Source organism: Apostichopus japonicus, chromosome 16 (assembly GCF_037975245.1).
Source record: "Apostichopus japonicus isolate 1M-3 chromosome 16, ASM3797524v1, whole genome shotgun sequence".
NCBI classification, from domain to species: domain Eukaryota; kingdom Metazoa; phylum Echinodermata; class Holothuroidea; order Aspidochirotida; family Stichopodidae; genus Apostichopus; species Apostichopus japonicus.
The window spans coordinates 7,497,501-7,513,760 of record NC_092576.1 but is presented as its reverse complement, the minus strand read 5'-3'; the positions used below and the strand labels follow the sequence as shown (position 1 = coordinate 7,513,760).

The 16,260-nt window shown below is 37.3% G+C and overlaps 2 protein-coding genes across 2 annotated transcripts in view; both read right to left on the bottom strand.

The window, feature by feature from the left end:
- Positions 1-242: 242 nt before the first annotated feature.
- LOC139983568 (uncharacterized) lies at positions 243-11,828 on the bottom strand. Its single transcript, XM_071997212.1, has 6 exons — positions 11,669-11,828; positions 6,305-6,646; positions 5,633-5,905; positions 5,125-5,268; positions 3,510-3,689; positions 243-1,529 (listed from the first exon to the last, which is right to left on the bottom strand). Exons 1-6 carry the CDS (start codon positions 11,715-11,717, stop codon positions 1,444-1,446), a joined length of 1,074 nt encoding a protein of 357 aa, XP_071853313.1. The 5' UTR covers positions 11,718-11,828; the 3' UTR covers positions 243-1,443.
- A 3,721-nt stretch (positions 11,829-15,549) lies between these two features.
- LOC139983567 (uncharacterized) overlaps positions 15,550-16,260 on the bottom strand; it is a 10,796-nt gene continuing 10,085 nt past the window's right edge. Inside the window, exon 6 of the mRNA XM_071997211.1 lies at positions 15,550-16,260. This exon is cut by the window's right edge and continues 611 nt beyond it. The gene's annotated coding sequence lies outside the window, so the exon portion shown is untranslated.

Genomic DNA, 16,260 nt, shown 5'->3' with positions numbered 1-16,260 from the left:
AATCACAACCGAGGACCTGGGATTCTTTTGTTCAAGTCCTCGGTCAGAATACAAAACAAACGCACACACACACACACAATACAGACCGCATAATGAGCAGGGTGAACACAAAAGAGAAAGCCGTAAGAGGAGTTTGCAGGATTAACAGTTTGCTAACAGTTGTGTTTGATTTTGATTTCTGTTATACATGTGGGCAGACAGACTACACGTTCATCGAGACAAAGTTGATATACAATAAAAGATTCTTGCTTTTATTAAAAGTTTATTTCTACCACCTATAATACCAATGTCAAAGAAAGTATAGTATCAAATACATTTTCTTAGTCATTAGGTAAGTATAAACTAATAAAGAAAGTAAAACCGTTGATTATAATTTTAACATCTCCTACTTGCTACGAAAGAACGAATTCAAAAGAAAGCATATTAGTTGTTAAGACACAGTGCCGTTACCCGTTTCGAGATATGGTGTGGTAGATGTAATTGTTGATAATACAAATTCCATGCCTATATACAAAACTTGGTATTAAAAGTAATTTCATATTAGATCAGCTAGTAAATGTTCCTTTAAAAAACAAGCATAACATATTTTCTATTATTAAAAAATCACCATGAACCTTATCAGAAAGATTCCGAAGAGAGACCCCAGGTTACGCAAAAATATTTCTCAAAAATGTTTGCATAAATGCAACGACAAGTATAAATTTCGTCTTTTAATAAGATGTTGAAATATTACAAAGAAGAAGTATAATAAACGTGTTAACGATGAAAACATATACTCTGCTGTTTCCAGAAACATCAACATTATCAGGGCTGTACCCTGCAGGGGGGGGGGGGGCTTGGGGATGAGTAGGGGAGTGTTGGCAGGGCGCAGCGAGATTTCCACTTCCTAAAGGAAAGAAGGCCTACAATAATTTCAACGTTTGGACAGTATGCGCTATTTCAGTAAGTTTTAGTAAAATGTTCATATATTTACTTTCTGATAAGTCGAAACATTCGATTGCCAAGTATTGCTGGCGAAAGTCCCAGGGGGACCGAAAATTCCACAAGTAAAAAAAATAAAAAATAAAAAATAATAATGCTGGCGAAAGTATATATATATATATATATGTATATATATATATATATATATATATATATATATATATATATATATATATATGTATATATATATATATACATATATATATTATATACACACATAACGTCCCAAGTGCTTTATGTAGACCAATCAGTTTCATTGGTAGTGCCAATATCAGTGCCCTAATTTATTAACTAAGAATATTCAGGCAATAAACGTTCTATACGTATAGACCGGGTAATTTTTAACCTATTAACTAGGGGGATTGGGATGTGGTGGAGAGGGGGGGGGGGAGCCTCTCCCGTCCCATGCGAACTAAACAAAAACGAAAAGAAACCACGTAACGACGTTTTCTCCTCTTCAGCTTAGGGTCCGAAGAAACGATCGCAATAAGGACTGTCTTGCCCGCAGTTTTGTGAGCAGCCGACGCCCCATTTTCCTTTTGCACAAGCTGTAGATACAAGAGATACAAGTATTTACGTAAAAAAAAAAAACACTTCATCGTCACCATCATCATCATGGGCTATCATCATTCATCGACCATTATCGTAATCAACATCGCCACCACCACCATCATCATCATTCACCATCACCATCACCATCAACATCATCACCATCAACATCAACATAATCACCATCCATCATCATCCACCATCAACCTCCATTATCCACCATTACTATCATCATCACCATCACAATCGACATCACCATCATCATCATCGTCATCGTCACCGTCACCGTCACCGTCACCGTCATCGTCATCGTCATCGTCAACATCATAATCATCATAATCATCCGCCATCGGCAGCATTAACCTTCATAATCTTCATCATAATGATCATCACCATCGGAATAATCAACATAATCACTATCATCACCATCATCACCATCATCATCGACATCATCAACATCATCACCATCCATCATCATCCACCATCATCCACCATCATCCACCATCGACATCACCATCATCCGCCATCATCCACCATCGACATCACCATCACCATCGACATCACCACCAAGTATTAAAATATTTACCATAAAAAAACACTTCATCATCACCATCATCATCATGGGTTGTAATCATCGATCGCCCATATCGTTATCAACATCATCACCATCGGAATCATCATCATTATCATCATCATAATCATCATCATCATCATCATCATCATCATCATCATCATCATCATCATCATCATCATCATCATCATCATCATCATCATCATCATCATCATCATCATCATCATCATCATCATCATCATCATCATCATCATCATCATCATCATCATCATCATCATCATCATCATCATCATCATCATCGCCATCATCATCATCACCATCATCATCATCACCATCATCATCATCATCATCATCATCATCATCATCATCATCATCATCATCATCATCATCATCATCATCATCATCATCATCATCATCATCATCATCATCATCATCATCATCATCATCATCACCATCATCATCATCATCATCACCATCATCATCATTATCACCATCATTCACCATCATCATCATCATCATCATCATCATCATCATCATCATCATCACCATCATCACCATCATCATCATCATCATCATCATCACCATCATCATCATCATCATCATCATCATCATCATCATCATCATCATCATCATCATCATCATCATCATCATCATCATCATCATCATCATCATCATCATCATCATCATCATCATCATCATCATCATCATCATCATCATCATCATCATCATCATCATTCACCATCACCATCATCACCATCCATCATCATCATCATCATCATCATCATTCACCATCACCATCATCATCATTCACCATCACCATCATCACCATCCATCATCATCATCATCATCATCATCATCATCATCATCACCATCATCATCATCATTATCACCATCATCATCATCATCACCATCATTCACCATCATCATCATCATCATCATCATCACCATCATCACCATCATCATCATCATCATCATCACCATCATCATCATCATCATCATCATCATCATCATCATCATCATCATCATCATCATCATCATCATCATCATCATCATCATCATCATCATCATCATCATCATCATCATCATCATCATCATCATTCACCATCACCATCATCACCATCCATCATCATCATCATCATCATCATCATCATTCACCATCACCATCATCATCATTCACCATCACCATCATCACCATCCATCATCATCATCATTCACCATCACCATCATCACCATCCATCATCATCCACCATCACCATCACAATCGACATCACCATCACCATCATCATCACCATCATCATCATTATGCACGTAAAATTGTATTCTTGCTATGAAGTGTGCATTAAGATTTTTTTTAAATGATGCATAAGCATTTGATTCACAATTTACTAAAAACCGTATATATTCTTACGTCGATCGCAGTTGCTCCCCCACCATCCTGAAGCGCAAGTACACCCATAAAGATCACCAAGGCAGAAGAGATGACCCCGGCACTTAGGATTACCACCATCAAGATCTCCACAGCGTATGGTTTCGCCACTACCTCTGTTATATGCCAATACGAAATCACGTTCAGCTGGTTCATCAACAGCTGAAAATGAAAGAATCAAAATTTAAAAGAAGGAAATTGAGAATTTCTCTGAAGGCGAAGATTTGTGGTGACTTTGAAAATCGATGTATAATGTGTAGCAGTCCTTACCGATCACTATTGGTTTGAAATTTAATTAGTTTAATTATAACTAAAATGTATTCAAGTTCATTGGAACCAGACCGTTTACAATGTGCCATTGCTGCTTAATTGACGGACGGCCAAAAACAAATGTTAAAGACACGGGTTGATTTTAGTGTTGAGTGTTTTAGTACTGGTGTAGAGAGGTTTTATTCTTTTCTTTTTGTGAAATCAAACAGTTTGATGAAATGTGTATATCGTAATTCCAATGTCAGTCTATAATTTACAGTATTGTATTAGCTATATTATATACAATGGCTATAGTGCTTACCCAGTAATGGCTCTGTCCATTACGTATGTATGTAAAACGTATCATGCATATTGTTGCTATTCTAAGAATTAGTTTGTCATAAGGAACAGGTCTTTGTCTTCTTATTTCAAAGCAATGTATTAATATATAGCGCGCAGCACAGTCAATAACGGAAGCATAGAAGTAAAAGATAAGAACTGAAGCACAGAATGTATTCCTCCGTTATGAAAAAAAAGGAAAAAAAAATGTCTGCAACCATCTCTAAGACCTGTTGCCATCAAAGCATTACGTAAATTACACAGACCTAAGTTAACGCAAACTAAATAAACCTCAATACCTTTGGCATTAAAATATGTCTTTAAGTTTTATTAATTGCTGATTGGATTAATGATCGTTTCCAGAAGATTCCCAAGCAGGCTATGCGGAGGCTAAGCAAAGGCTACTCTCAGACTGTAGAATGTCAAAAGACGCACGCGTGTATGGCGGGCCATCAGTCTCAAATTGTGGGGAATCGACATATACCGATTTAAATCGACATATACCAATTTCCTTAGACTTATACCAGTTTCCAGCAGCTTAAATTGTCTTCTACCAATTAAAATTGACATATCATCGATTTAAACTGGTATATGTCGATTTTAATTGACATATACCGATTTATTTTACTTATCATCGATTTAAATTGGTATATGTCGATTTAAATCGATGATATGTCGAATTAAAGTAGTATATGTCAATTTCAATCGGTAGAAGTCAAATTAAGCTGCAAGAACCTGGTATAAGTCGAAAGAAAATTGGTATATGTCGATTTAAATTGGTATATGTCGATTCCCCACGATTCTAGACTTATGGCCCGCCATAAAGTGCATGCATATACTGTACCTCTGTTTTTGTCCAGTACAATAAAAAACAAACGAATGTTAAATATAAACGCATAGTGGCGGTAATTCGACCAACACTTCCAAAGTGTCTTTCATTCTGGAAAGTATCCATCAGATAACTAATTGATCAGCCGTCTGCATGAACGGTTGAGGTCTGTTTACTTACCGGCAGCACAAATTTGGCCGAAGAAAAATGGAGGACATGTGCAAGTGTCATCGGCATCCTTTAGTACTCCTCCATTTTCACATACGGGGAAACTGCGGGTCCTACACTCACCATCTGACAACACATGTTGACTTTTCTGACAAGCTGTCAAACATGATGGAAGAGAGGTAGAATTTTTAACATGACCTTACCGAGAAACTGCTTAGATAGAAATTGAAGACAAAAATATCAAGTTAGTATTTTTCTGTTTGGTTTTGGTGTTTGCCAAGGGTAAATGACATTTCAAATAAAAAGAACAAGTGAGAAGGTAAACATTCACCATATTGTCGTATATACCGTAGACTAAACGTTTAATATGAAAGAAATTCGAATTTTTAATGAATCCTTCCGTCTGTGGAGATTGCATTCAAACAATCTGTACCAACATGTTGTCTCACCGACGAAATGCACTTCAATACAATTGAACGTTAACGTGATTCTGTGTATTTCCAGACTGAGGTATACTTACTTGCAGCTATGACTTTGATTTGAACGAACCATCCTCTCGCACCTCGTTTCCCTCTCCGTATGGTGTAAACACCTGCATCATCGGTAGATGTTAGCTGCAATCTGGGCCCTGTGTTCACGTTTCGTTTCTTGCCTTTACACCACTGAATACTGCGACAGCCAGGAGACCAACGAACCCCGATGTTGTTATCTTGGAAATTATCAATTGGAGTTTTTGCTCCTGAGGATGCAGGCCACACAGTGTGGGTGTAAACCCCTCTGGTATCCAGTATATCTACAGAGAGGAAATATGCGATGATGAATTTTTCGTACTCTGTGCATCAAAATCAGTAGAATTTAAGTTTGATAAATGCTATGAGACGAAGTTAGAAATGTAATTTCTTCATCAACATCATAGGCTTTCGTCATCGGGATCACCGTCGTCAACAGCAGCGGCATGTGCGCCAATGCAGCCATCGCCGCTATTGGAAAATAACCGACCTTACCGTCGTCGTGAAGTTTCGGTACATACTTATCTGTTAAAAAAACAAAAGAACAATCTCTCCTTTATACAAACGTTCTTCGGGGATGAATATTACAATCGTAATACATTCTGTTGTTGTATTCTTCGGATATTTTGATGAGATGGAAAAAATTACATAAAATGATACAGCTTCAGCTTTATTTTTCTTACCAGACCTACTCCTTACAAATCCGTATCTCTCCACCGTGGATCCTGCAACTGGCGTAAACGTTGCGTCGTAAGTACCATATCGTGTACCTCTATACTTATTCGGTAGACCAACTCTCAAAAAGCAACCGAAGATCACTCCTCCTTTGCTAATCTGTCCGTCTTGAACGGTATGTGCCACTAGACCACCTTCCTTCTTGAATTGAACAGTATTATCTGCATCGTGATTGTTCGTGTGTATCGCATATAGAGTCACCGCATCTTCGGCTCGGCCTAATACAGGGCTATTCACCGCTACAAAGAAGCCCTGATTAGGAGGATAGCCGGCTATTGCATCAACGAAAGCTGGGAATATAAAAGTGAAGACCAATTCTTACCATTTAATTTTATAATGGAACTCATTTAACGTATCAGCAGGTAGTATGAGGCTTGCCAAACAACAATTAACGTGTATATATGGTATACAAAAAAACTTTCTTCGGCTTACGAAGGCGCTGTGAGTGGTGCGTACGAATGCACCGCATCTTCAGCTTGTCCTCGTGCAGGAGAACTCACTACTACAGAGAAGCCTTGCTCAGGACTTGCTGCGTGAGCAAAACCTAGAAAATGTACAATAGAAATATTAAAGAATACCGTTAACTTTTATGAAGCTCCTTGTATCATAATATCGTAGGCTACAAACGTTCAAACGCACCCGTCGACAGTAGTAGTAATGTCAGCGACAAGTTCACTGTCAGCGAGAAGATCCATATTTGGCAAGCTAGACAATGGTCTTTCTTGTTGCAGAGGCCATTAACACGAACTGCGACAATACCACAAAGTTATTTATGGTTACAAAATATAGCCGCACCATTGTGCATATTGGTACCTTTGATTGGTCTACACGTTGTCCCCCCCCCAAAAAAAAAACACGGGGGTCCATTAAATGTACGGCATGCGAATGCATCACATGACTAACACAACTATATCGATATTAAAACTATTTGGGAGTTGCAAGGTTCCTCTTTCGCCTGCACCGAAATGTTTTGATTTGATATATATGTATATTTATTATTTATATTTATATATATATATATATATATATATATATATGTATATATATATATATATATATATATATATATATACATATATATATATATATATATACATATATATATATATATATATATATATATATATATATATACATATATACATATATACATATATATACATATATATATATATATATACATACATATACATATATATACATATACATATACATATATATACATATACATATACATATATATACATATATATACATATATATACATACATATATATACATATATACATATATACATATATACATATATACATATATATATATATACATATATATATATATATACATATATATATATATATATATATATATATATATATATATATATATATATATATATATATATATATATAGAATACGGCATTCATTTAAACATATGCTACTGATAGAGAGAAATAAAGTTTACTCTAGCTATGTTCTTACTGTCTAAATACGTGTAATACAAGTACATTACAGTAATAGCCCACGCAGAAACTTTTGAACCGTGGCAACTGCACCGTAATAAATTACCCAGACAAATGGAATAAAAAGGTATTTATTATGTTGTTTTTGTTACGGGCTATTGTTACGTCGGCTACAGTCACACCCTCTCTGTACTACCCATGAACAAAAGAGACTTGTTTTGATCAATTCATAGTTGATATTTTATTTACAACAACTATGACTTTGACCTGCTGCACCTCTCTGGTTTTTTTTTTTTTCATTCAACGACTGTACTTGGCATTATCCCCTATACTCTGAAACAGTTGTGAGAACTTAACAGTTTGCGTGTTTGGTATACTGAGATATCACTGTGTTAATCACGATACACGTCTTCTTACCACTTAGGGCGAATACGTTGTTCTGCAACGGTTTCACATATTTTGACATCGGTGTGTCTATGTCATTGGGAGACATCAGGGGTCACAGAGCCGGTCATGCTTGGGTGTTTGCGGAGAGAGGTGGGTGAGGGTGGAGGTGCAAAGCACACCTGGTCACAAGTTCTGTCATATATTCCTTAAGAATTCCCGTTCCATGAAGTGAAAGTTCCCATTTGCTACAAAAACAGTGTCCTTCGATCATGGACGCTAATTGGTGGTATACTGCTATGTATATAATATCATATATCTTGCCGGATGGTTGTGACTTATTTCCTTGCACATTCAATTCAAAAGTCACATGCCCCACTTCCCTTACAGTCTTATGCCCCACGTTTGAGGCTCTTTCAGCCGGACGGACTGCACTACGGTGTAATTCATTAAAGAAACTCTCTGGCAACGATCAGTAATAAAGGATTTCAACCACTTGAATACCTGACAAAGCTATTTCATAACTTAGAATTTGATTAAGAATGGAATGGTCAACGGTGTCAAATGCAGCACTCAGATCGAGAAAAAGAAGGACAGTGGTTTCTATATATATATATATATATATATATATAAATATATATATATATATATATATGTATATATATATATATATATATATATATATATATATATATATATATATATATATATATATACATATATATCAGGGGCGTATCCAGGATTTTTTAACCCGGGGGGCGCGAATTACACTCTAAGCGGAGCGCCACCATCGGTTGGCGCGCAGCGTACAAGAAAATTCTGGTTTTGATACCCCCCAGATCACCGGAAATGGCACTTCTCGGGCTTGAAAATGACCAACCAGATGTAGCCTACACCTTAGCCTGAGAACCAAGTATTTCCCAATAGTTTTTTTTTCCATCCATAACGTTTTTGAAGATTTTCACAAGCCACACATCATGTTCGACCTCATCGCATCTCCTGTGGATCATTGTTTTTGTATAGGTGATTCTACTTCGCAGTCCACAATACCCGACATCCCCACTTTTCAAGGTTTTAAGCCCATTATTTGTTCAGAATTTGAAATTTAACTCACCTCAAAACATACCCATCATGTTACAAAAAATGTCATCTATGGACAACCAATATAGAAAACCCTCCACTGAACCCCTAACAGACCGGTCAAAATTACAAGAGTAGAGGGAAGTATGATGAAGAATCATGTTGGTAAGGAAATTTTCGAAACTTCAGACACAGTTAATTTATTGGTGTACAAATATTTAACCCTCTCATAACGGCTATTACAAAACTTGGTTGAAGGAAATGAAAAAATAGCAGATATTTCCGAAACCGAACACTACACACATAGGCGTATGAAGCGGGGGGGGGGGGAGGGTGGGGGCTCCTATTGAAAGAAAAATAAATTGCAATGATGTAGCTAAAGGAAATGAATAGTTTAAAAAATATCTCCTTGATAATTAAAATAAAGTTCTAAGCTTGGCCGACTAATTCGCCATTACTAATGTAAAAGAATTTGACATAATTGGACCTAATAATGCTTTTTCTCCATCTATATAAGACATTCCGTTGTTTACATTAGCATCCCGCGGTATACTGCGTAATTTCCACGGACCGTACAGTACACGATGGCATGCAATGTAGTAACCGATGCTTGCTTATATGATATTGACATTAACATCGCGCGCGAAAAATCTAGGTTATATTTTTCGGGCAAGTCGTTACAGCCCCCCAAATCAAATTGGGTTCCTATGACTACACACATCGACAGTTTTGAGGCGGTTCATCCTGGAACCGCCATTTTCATGTTCACTGATATGATGAGATATCTGCTGTTTGCTTTACAAATTCGAACAGGCGCGTAGCGAATAATTTGCCAAGGGAGGGGCGAAGCCTGTAGGCAAACTATCTAAGCGTAGCGCTACCACGAGTTGGCGCGAAGCGTACCAGAAAATTTTGGCCGAATATGCCTCCCAGATCGATGGGAATGACACTTCCCATGCCTTATAAGTTGCATCTAAGCATTTTCTATTTCAAAATTACTAGCGATATTAAAAAAAAAATATCCTAGGGGGGGGGTGCGGCGGTCGCCCCTTCCCGAAATGCATCATGTTCCCCGACGACTCGGTCGAGTTCGACAGTTTGTTTCCAAGCACAATTGTGTAAGGCGTCCATACACACACACGCGTTATGATAGACCATATATTTGATATATATAGATACATTAGTGAGAGAGGAAAAGTGGAAACGTCAAAAATGGAGTTTTCGGTGTAAGGGGTAGGGTGAGGCGCACGCCCTTTCCGAAATCCTCGATCCGTCACTGGCTATACCCGGCCATGTGTATATAATAGGGATCAGCGCTGTTATGATGTCACTGTTCCTCTTTCTCTTCCCGGTGTCTTGGCGTTTATCTTCTACTCCCTCCTCTCCTTCTTCTTTTTCTTTTCCCTTCCTTCCTCTCCTCCTCCTCTTTTTTCCCCTCTTTTTTCCTTTTTTCTTCTCTTTTTTCTCTCTCCTCTTTTTCTTACTCGGAGGGGGGGGGGTGGGAGGGCGCGCGCCCCCAACGCCCCCCTGGATACTCGCCTGTATATATATATATATATATAGGCTATATATATATAGGCTATATATATATATATATATATAAACGCTGTCACCCTCAAAAGTCAATATTGAGTGTTAATATTACAATTAAACTAAGCAGGTAATATAGTTATGTTAATTTTCAAGTTTAGTTCGTGATATGAGCTGTATAATTTTATCAACTACATCGGTTCTGAGCTATATATATGTCGCAATGAACCATGTAAAATTAAATGTTTTTTTTTATTACTATATATTAAGCCTTGAACAAATGTAGACATAAAATATCTACCAAAAAATGTGCTTACATTTATTCGGAGAAGCTAATAATGTTTCGAAAGAGAATGTGAACGAGCTTTTTAAATTTGATCACGATTAATGAAATAAGTCAAAAATAAGGCATATTCAGTTGAGGAAATAACCGCAAGGTAGGTAATAATATATGTTTCATAGGGACGTAACCATTTTCTAGACACTTCACCTTATTCTTACCTTTTTGTCAAAAGAAGACATCGAAGGCAATTTGAAATATTTTTTTTTTTTTGTCTTCATATCTGCCATTAGGTATAAAAACAGTTATGAACCAACAACTGAACGATAACTCTTGCAAACTGATAATTAAAGTACTCTTGACTTTTAATGTGAAGTTTGTAAAGTTGGTAAAGTGGGGGGTAAAGCGTGTTACACTCCGAAACATTAGTCTAATTCTTCTAATAATCCAGCAGCTCCTAAGCAAACAAAATTACAACAACAAAATCATAAGCAAAAAAAATAACAGTCGTCATTAAAAAATGTATAGGAATAACATAAATATTTATTCAAGATATTTTCTATTTATTAACTTACCCAAAAGGCCAAAGAAAAGAACCCCAACATAGAAATATTTCGAAGCCATTTTTCTACCAACGACAATAACACAAATACGATATGGATCCTCCAAAACGTCAGCAAGTACCTTAGCGATTAGAAAGAACCTGCACCTCGACTCAAACTCTTGTACGGGTGTGTGCCCCTTTTATACAATTTGGTTCACATGACAAGTTATGTACTATAACTCATGCGCTGTATTGAAATGCAAATCTTTCCATTCAGTGCTGGCAGTGTCAGTAACTGTAATAAGCCAGTAAGGGTTGACAAATATTTTGTGGGCGTATAATATAGCCATCAAGCATGCGTATTAACGACATGAGAAGGCATAGACGAGTCTGTTCTGTAAAATTTAAGGTCGATAGCATTCCAATAACAGAAAGCCTATATAATACAATTTATTCCTATTCTACAACAAAACAATTAGAGAATTTGTTTTGCACAATCATGGTTTGCAAAACGTACTTCAAGCAGCCGGACAACCAATGCAAAGGTAGGATTCGTGAAGGTTTTTCTTACCTCGATTCTGATTGATTGTATTTTGTGCAGGCAAACAACAACAAGCTGGCGACTATTTTTCTCATAATAACCATGTACACAATAGCACCACAGCTATTCGTATAGCCTACAAAATTCTCGTGAACATGGGCACAAAAACAATAATAGAAACTACAAATTTACACAATTTGATATCGATCAGTCATAACTTTAATCTTAAACGCCTAAGCCTTTCATTCCTAATTGGTCCTAAAATCTGCAAACTCAAAAATATACATGTAGTCAACCATATATATTATAGAAAACAAAAACACCATGAAACTTCTTATAACGTTCTTAAAATCCACTGGGATTAATTCAACCCTCACTCGTCGAGCAATTTTCTAAGGGATTGAACTTTCCTACCCTATCTAACTTGTGAGGGAGGGAGTGGGGGAAATATCGGGAAGGGACAATAAAACGATTCCAATGGTCTTTCCTCCATCCAATTGTTTCTGATATTTTTTGGCCACCTCAGTCTTTGTGTTATGATGCTCTTGTTTGTTTTCAACTCCTCCTGGCAGTGCTATCCCTGTCATTTCTGTCCAAAAAAATAAATGAAGAAGTATATATATATATATATATATATATATATATATATATATATATATATATATATATATATATATATATATATATATATATATATATATATATATATATATATATATGCATGGTCGGCGCTGGCGCAATACGTAGACGACTCACTGCGGCGGTTATTTTATAATACATGCGAGATTCAGATGGTAGCCTACCTTTTTTTCTAATCGTATTTGTAAATCCGTTTGATTGAAACATTCCTCACGGACAGGTAAGTGTGTGCAAGTCTCAAATAGATACTAAACAGATACACAAAATGGGACCTAAGATGGGGGAGGGAGAACCTAGATTAGCCTTATGGGTAGCTCCACGCCTAAATTATGCCTTAATATAGTAATAGTTTACCACGTCAAATACTCATAGACTCCTTGTCCAGTCGCGCTGTTCTTTCTCTTACATGGGAACGTGTTACAGCTTTGAATTAATTACTGTGCCACCTGTAATACATGTTACCGTGTTACGAACACAGCGCAGTATAGTTACTGATGCTCGGTTGTGGAATACGAACAGTAGTTACTGTACTAGCTATGAGTATCGGGTGTCAATAGTTTGTATAAGTACTAGTTGCCAAACAATCTCATCATGTGACAACGTTTGTACTTTCCTTTTTCTTTCTTGAAAGGTTGAGAAACTAACGCATACGAACTTGACATTGTTTCCAATGTCATATACAGTGGCGGAAGGTCCATACAGTCAGAGGGGCGGATGCTCCCCCCCTCCTCCCCGACGGACTCAAATGGACTGCTGGCGCCCTTTTCAGCTTTTTACCACTTTTTACTTATTCGCTATTATTGACTTTTTTATTGTGCTCTCATCTATACCTATTGACATTTGTCACATTTTGTTGGCGGTGACACTTATTTATTTTTCGTTTATCTGCAAATTAGCAAGGCCCAGAAAGGGTCATTTCCGGCTATAGGGAGTATCTTTACCTCAAAAAAATCCTGTACGCTCCTTGCCAACCTTTGGTGGCGCTCCGCTTAGATAGTGTCGAAAGCGCCCCTACAGACCATTCTCGCCCCCTGACTAATACCCCTAGCTCCGCCACTGGTCGTATAGATCACATGGAAGAGCTGAGGAGGATGTAATGGATTACATATTTTGTTACTTATTTTTTTTCCGAAAACGTCAAACGCAAATGTGTTCTCATTTTGCCTTGGGAAAGATATGCATCGTCACTTTGTAGTTTTTGAGCCACATTCCTCGGAAAGAGTAAGTACTCTAGTATCCAAGGGCGTAGGAACCGGGGGGGGGGGGGGGGCTGGGGGCGCCAGCCCCCCAGTGAAAAATATGGGGGGGCGGAAGTATCATTCCGCCCCCCCCCCCCGCTCAGCAAGTCAGAAAACCCCTTTTTCATTTCCAAATCAGAAAAAATTCTCATTTGGAGCACCAAATTGCATCTAAGGCCTTGTGAAAATACAAAATTAAGTTTACAAAATGGAGTGGGTCTTGAAGTGTGCTATATTGCACCAAATTGCATCTGAGGCCACCTGGAAATGCAAAAAAAATCCAAAGGGGAGGGGGCCCCCTCCCCTTAGACCCCTCCCCCCGGCCATCAGTCTTCACCCCCCCCAACTCAAAAGTACCTTCCTACGCCACTGCTAGTATCATATTCCATTATGTGTTTTCATTACTCCTGGTGTATTGTAATCATTGCGCAGATATGTACATATTTTGCTCGATTCATGTCTCTTTCGACAGATGCCCTCGCGGTCACTTCACCGGCGAAATAAATATAAGATGCCAAAAAAAAAAGGAAAAAAAATAAAAAATGTCTCGGCAAGTTTTCAACCCCCAACAACTACCAGATGCTTTAAGGTTAACTGATGTCATTCCTCGATAAAATCCGGGTGTGTCCAATTCAGGGAGAAATTAAATCATTTGCTTCATTTCTGTCATAGAAAAACACACTACAATCGCTATCAAATTCTTAAGTTATTAGGAATGGTATTCACTTATATCATATATTAAACCAAATTTTGTGAAACGTTAAAACGCTACGACTCATGGTTGAAATGGCTCGATTTAAAGATCTTTAAGTGGATAAGGAGGGGGTTGAGGAGGGTGAGGAGGTTGAGGAGGAGGAAGCCGATGTAAATGAAATAATTTATTCTGTTTGTGTGTATAATCTACTAGTCTGTTTAAACCCTCAAGACTTTGCGTAAGATATTAACAGTTAACCTGCATTAGTCTCACTACGGGATAAGCTGTCAAATCTGAAATGGTTTAACATTTTTGATTAACATGAATGTGCAAAAGTAAGAGGGTCTGACGTTTTGATCCTAGCAGGATCTTCTTCAGAGGCTGGGTGGCAAGTTACAGTAACAGGAGGGACAAATACACACACACACACACACAAATGTTTGTATTACATTCAGACCGAGGACCCCATTGTATTTTCCATTGTTCAAATCCACGTACCCTAGCCTTAACAATACCCCATACAATAGAATTCTTCCGAGGACGTGGTGATTCTTTAGAAATCACAACCGAGGACCTGGGATTCTTTTGTTCAAGTCCTCGGTCAGAATACAAAACAAACGCACACACACACACACAATACAGACCGCATAATGAGCAGGGTGAACACAAAAGAGAAAGCCGTAAGAGGAGTTTGCAGGATTAACAGTTTGCTAACAGTTGTGTTTGATTTTGATTTCTGTTATACATGTGGGCAGACAGACTACACGTTCATCGAGACAAAGTTGATATACAATAAAAGATTCTTGCTTTTATTAAAAGTTTATTTCTACCACCTATAATACCAATGTCAAAGAAAGTATAGTATCAAATACATTTTCTTAGTCATTAGGTAAGTATAAACTAATAAAGAAAGTAAAAGCGTTGATTATAATTTTAACATCTCCTACTTGCTACGAAAGAACGAATTCAAAAGAAAGCATATTAGTTGTTAAGACACAGTGCCGTTACCCGTTTCGAGATATGGTGTGGTAGATGTAGTTGTTGATAATACAAATTCCATGCCTATATACAAAACTTGGTATATTAAAAGTAATTTCATATTAGATCAGCTAGTAAATGTTCCTAAAAAACAAGCATAACATATTTTCTATTATTAAAAAATCACCATGAACCTTATCAGAAAGATTCCGAAGAGAGACCCCAGGTTACGCAAAAATATTTCTCAAAAATATTTGCATAAATGCAACTACAAGTATAAATTTCGTCTTTTAATAAGATGTTGAAATATTACAAAGAAGAAGTATAATAAATGTGTTAACGATGAAGACATATACCCTGCTGTTTCCAGAAACATCAACATTATCAGGGCCGTACCATGCAGGGGGGGGGGGGCTTGGGGATGAGTAGGGGAGTGTTGGCAGGGCGCAGCGAGATTTCCACTTCCCAAAGGAAAGAAGGCCTACAATAATTTCAACGTTTGGACAGTATGCGCTATTTCAGTAAGTTTTAGT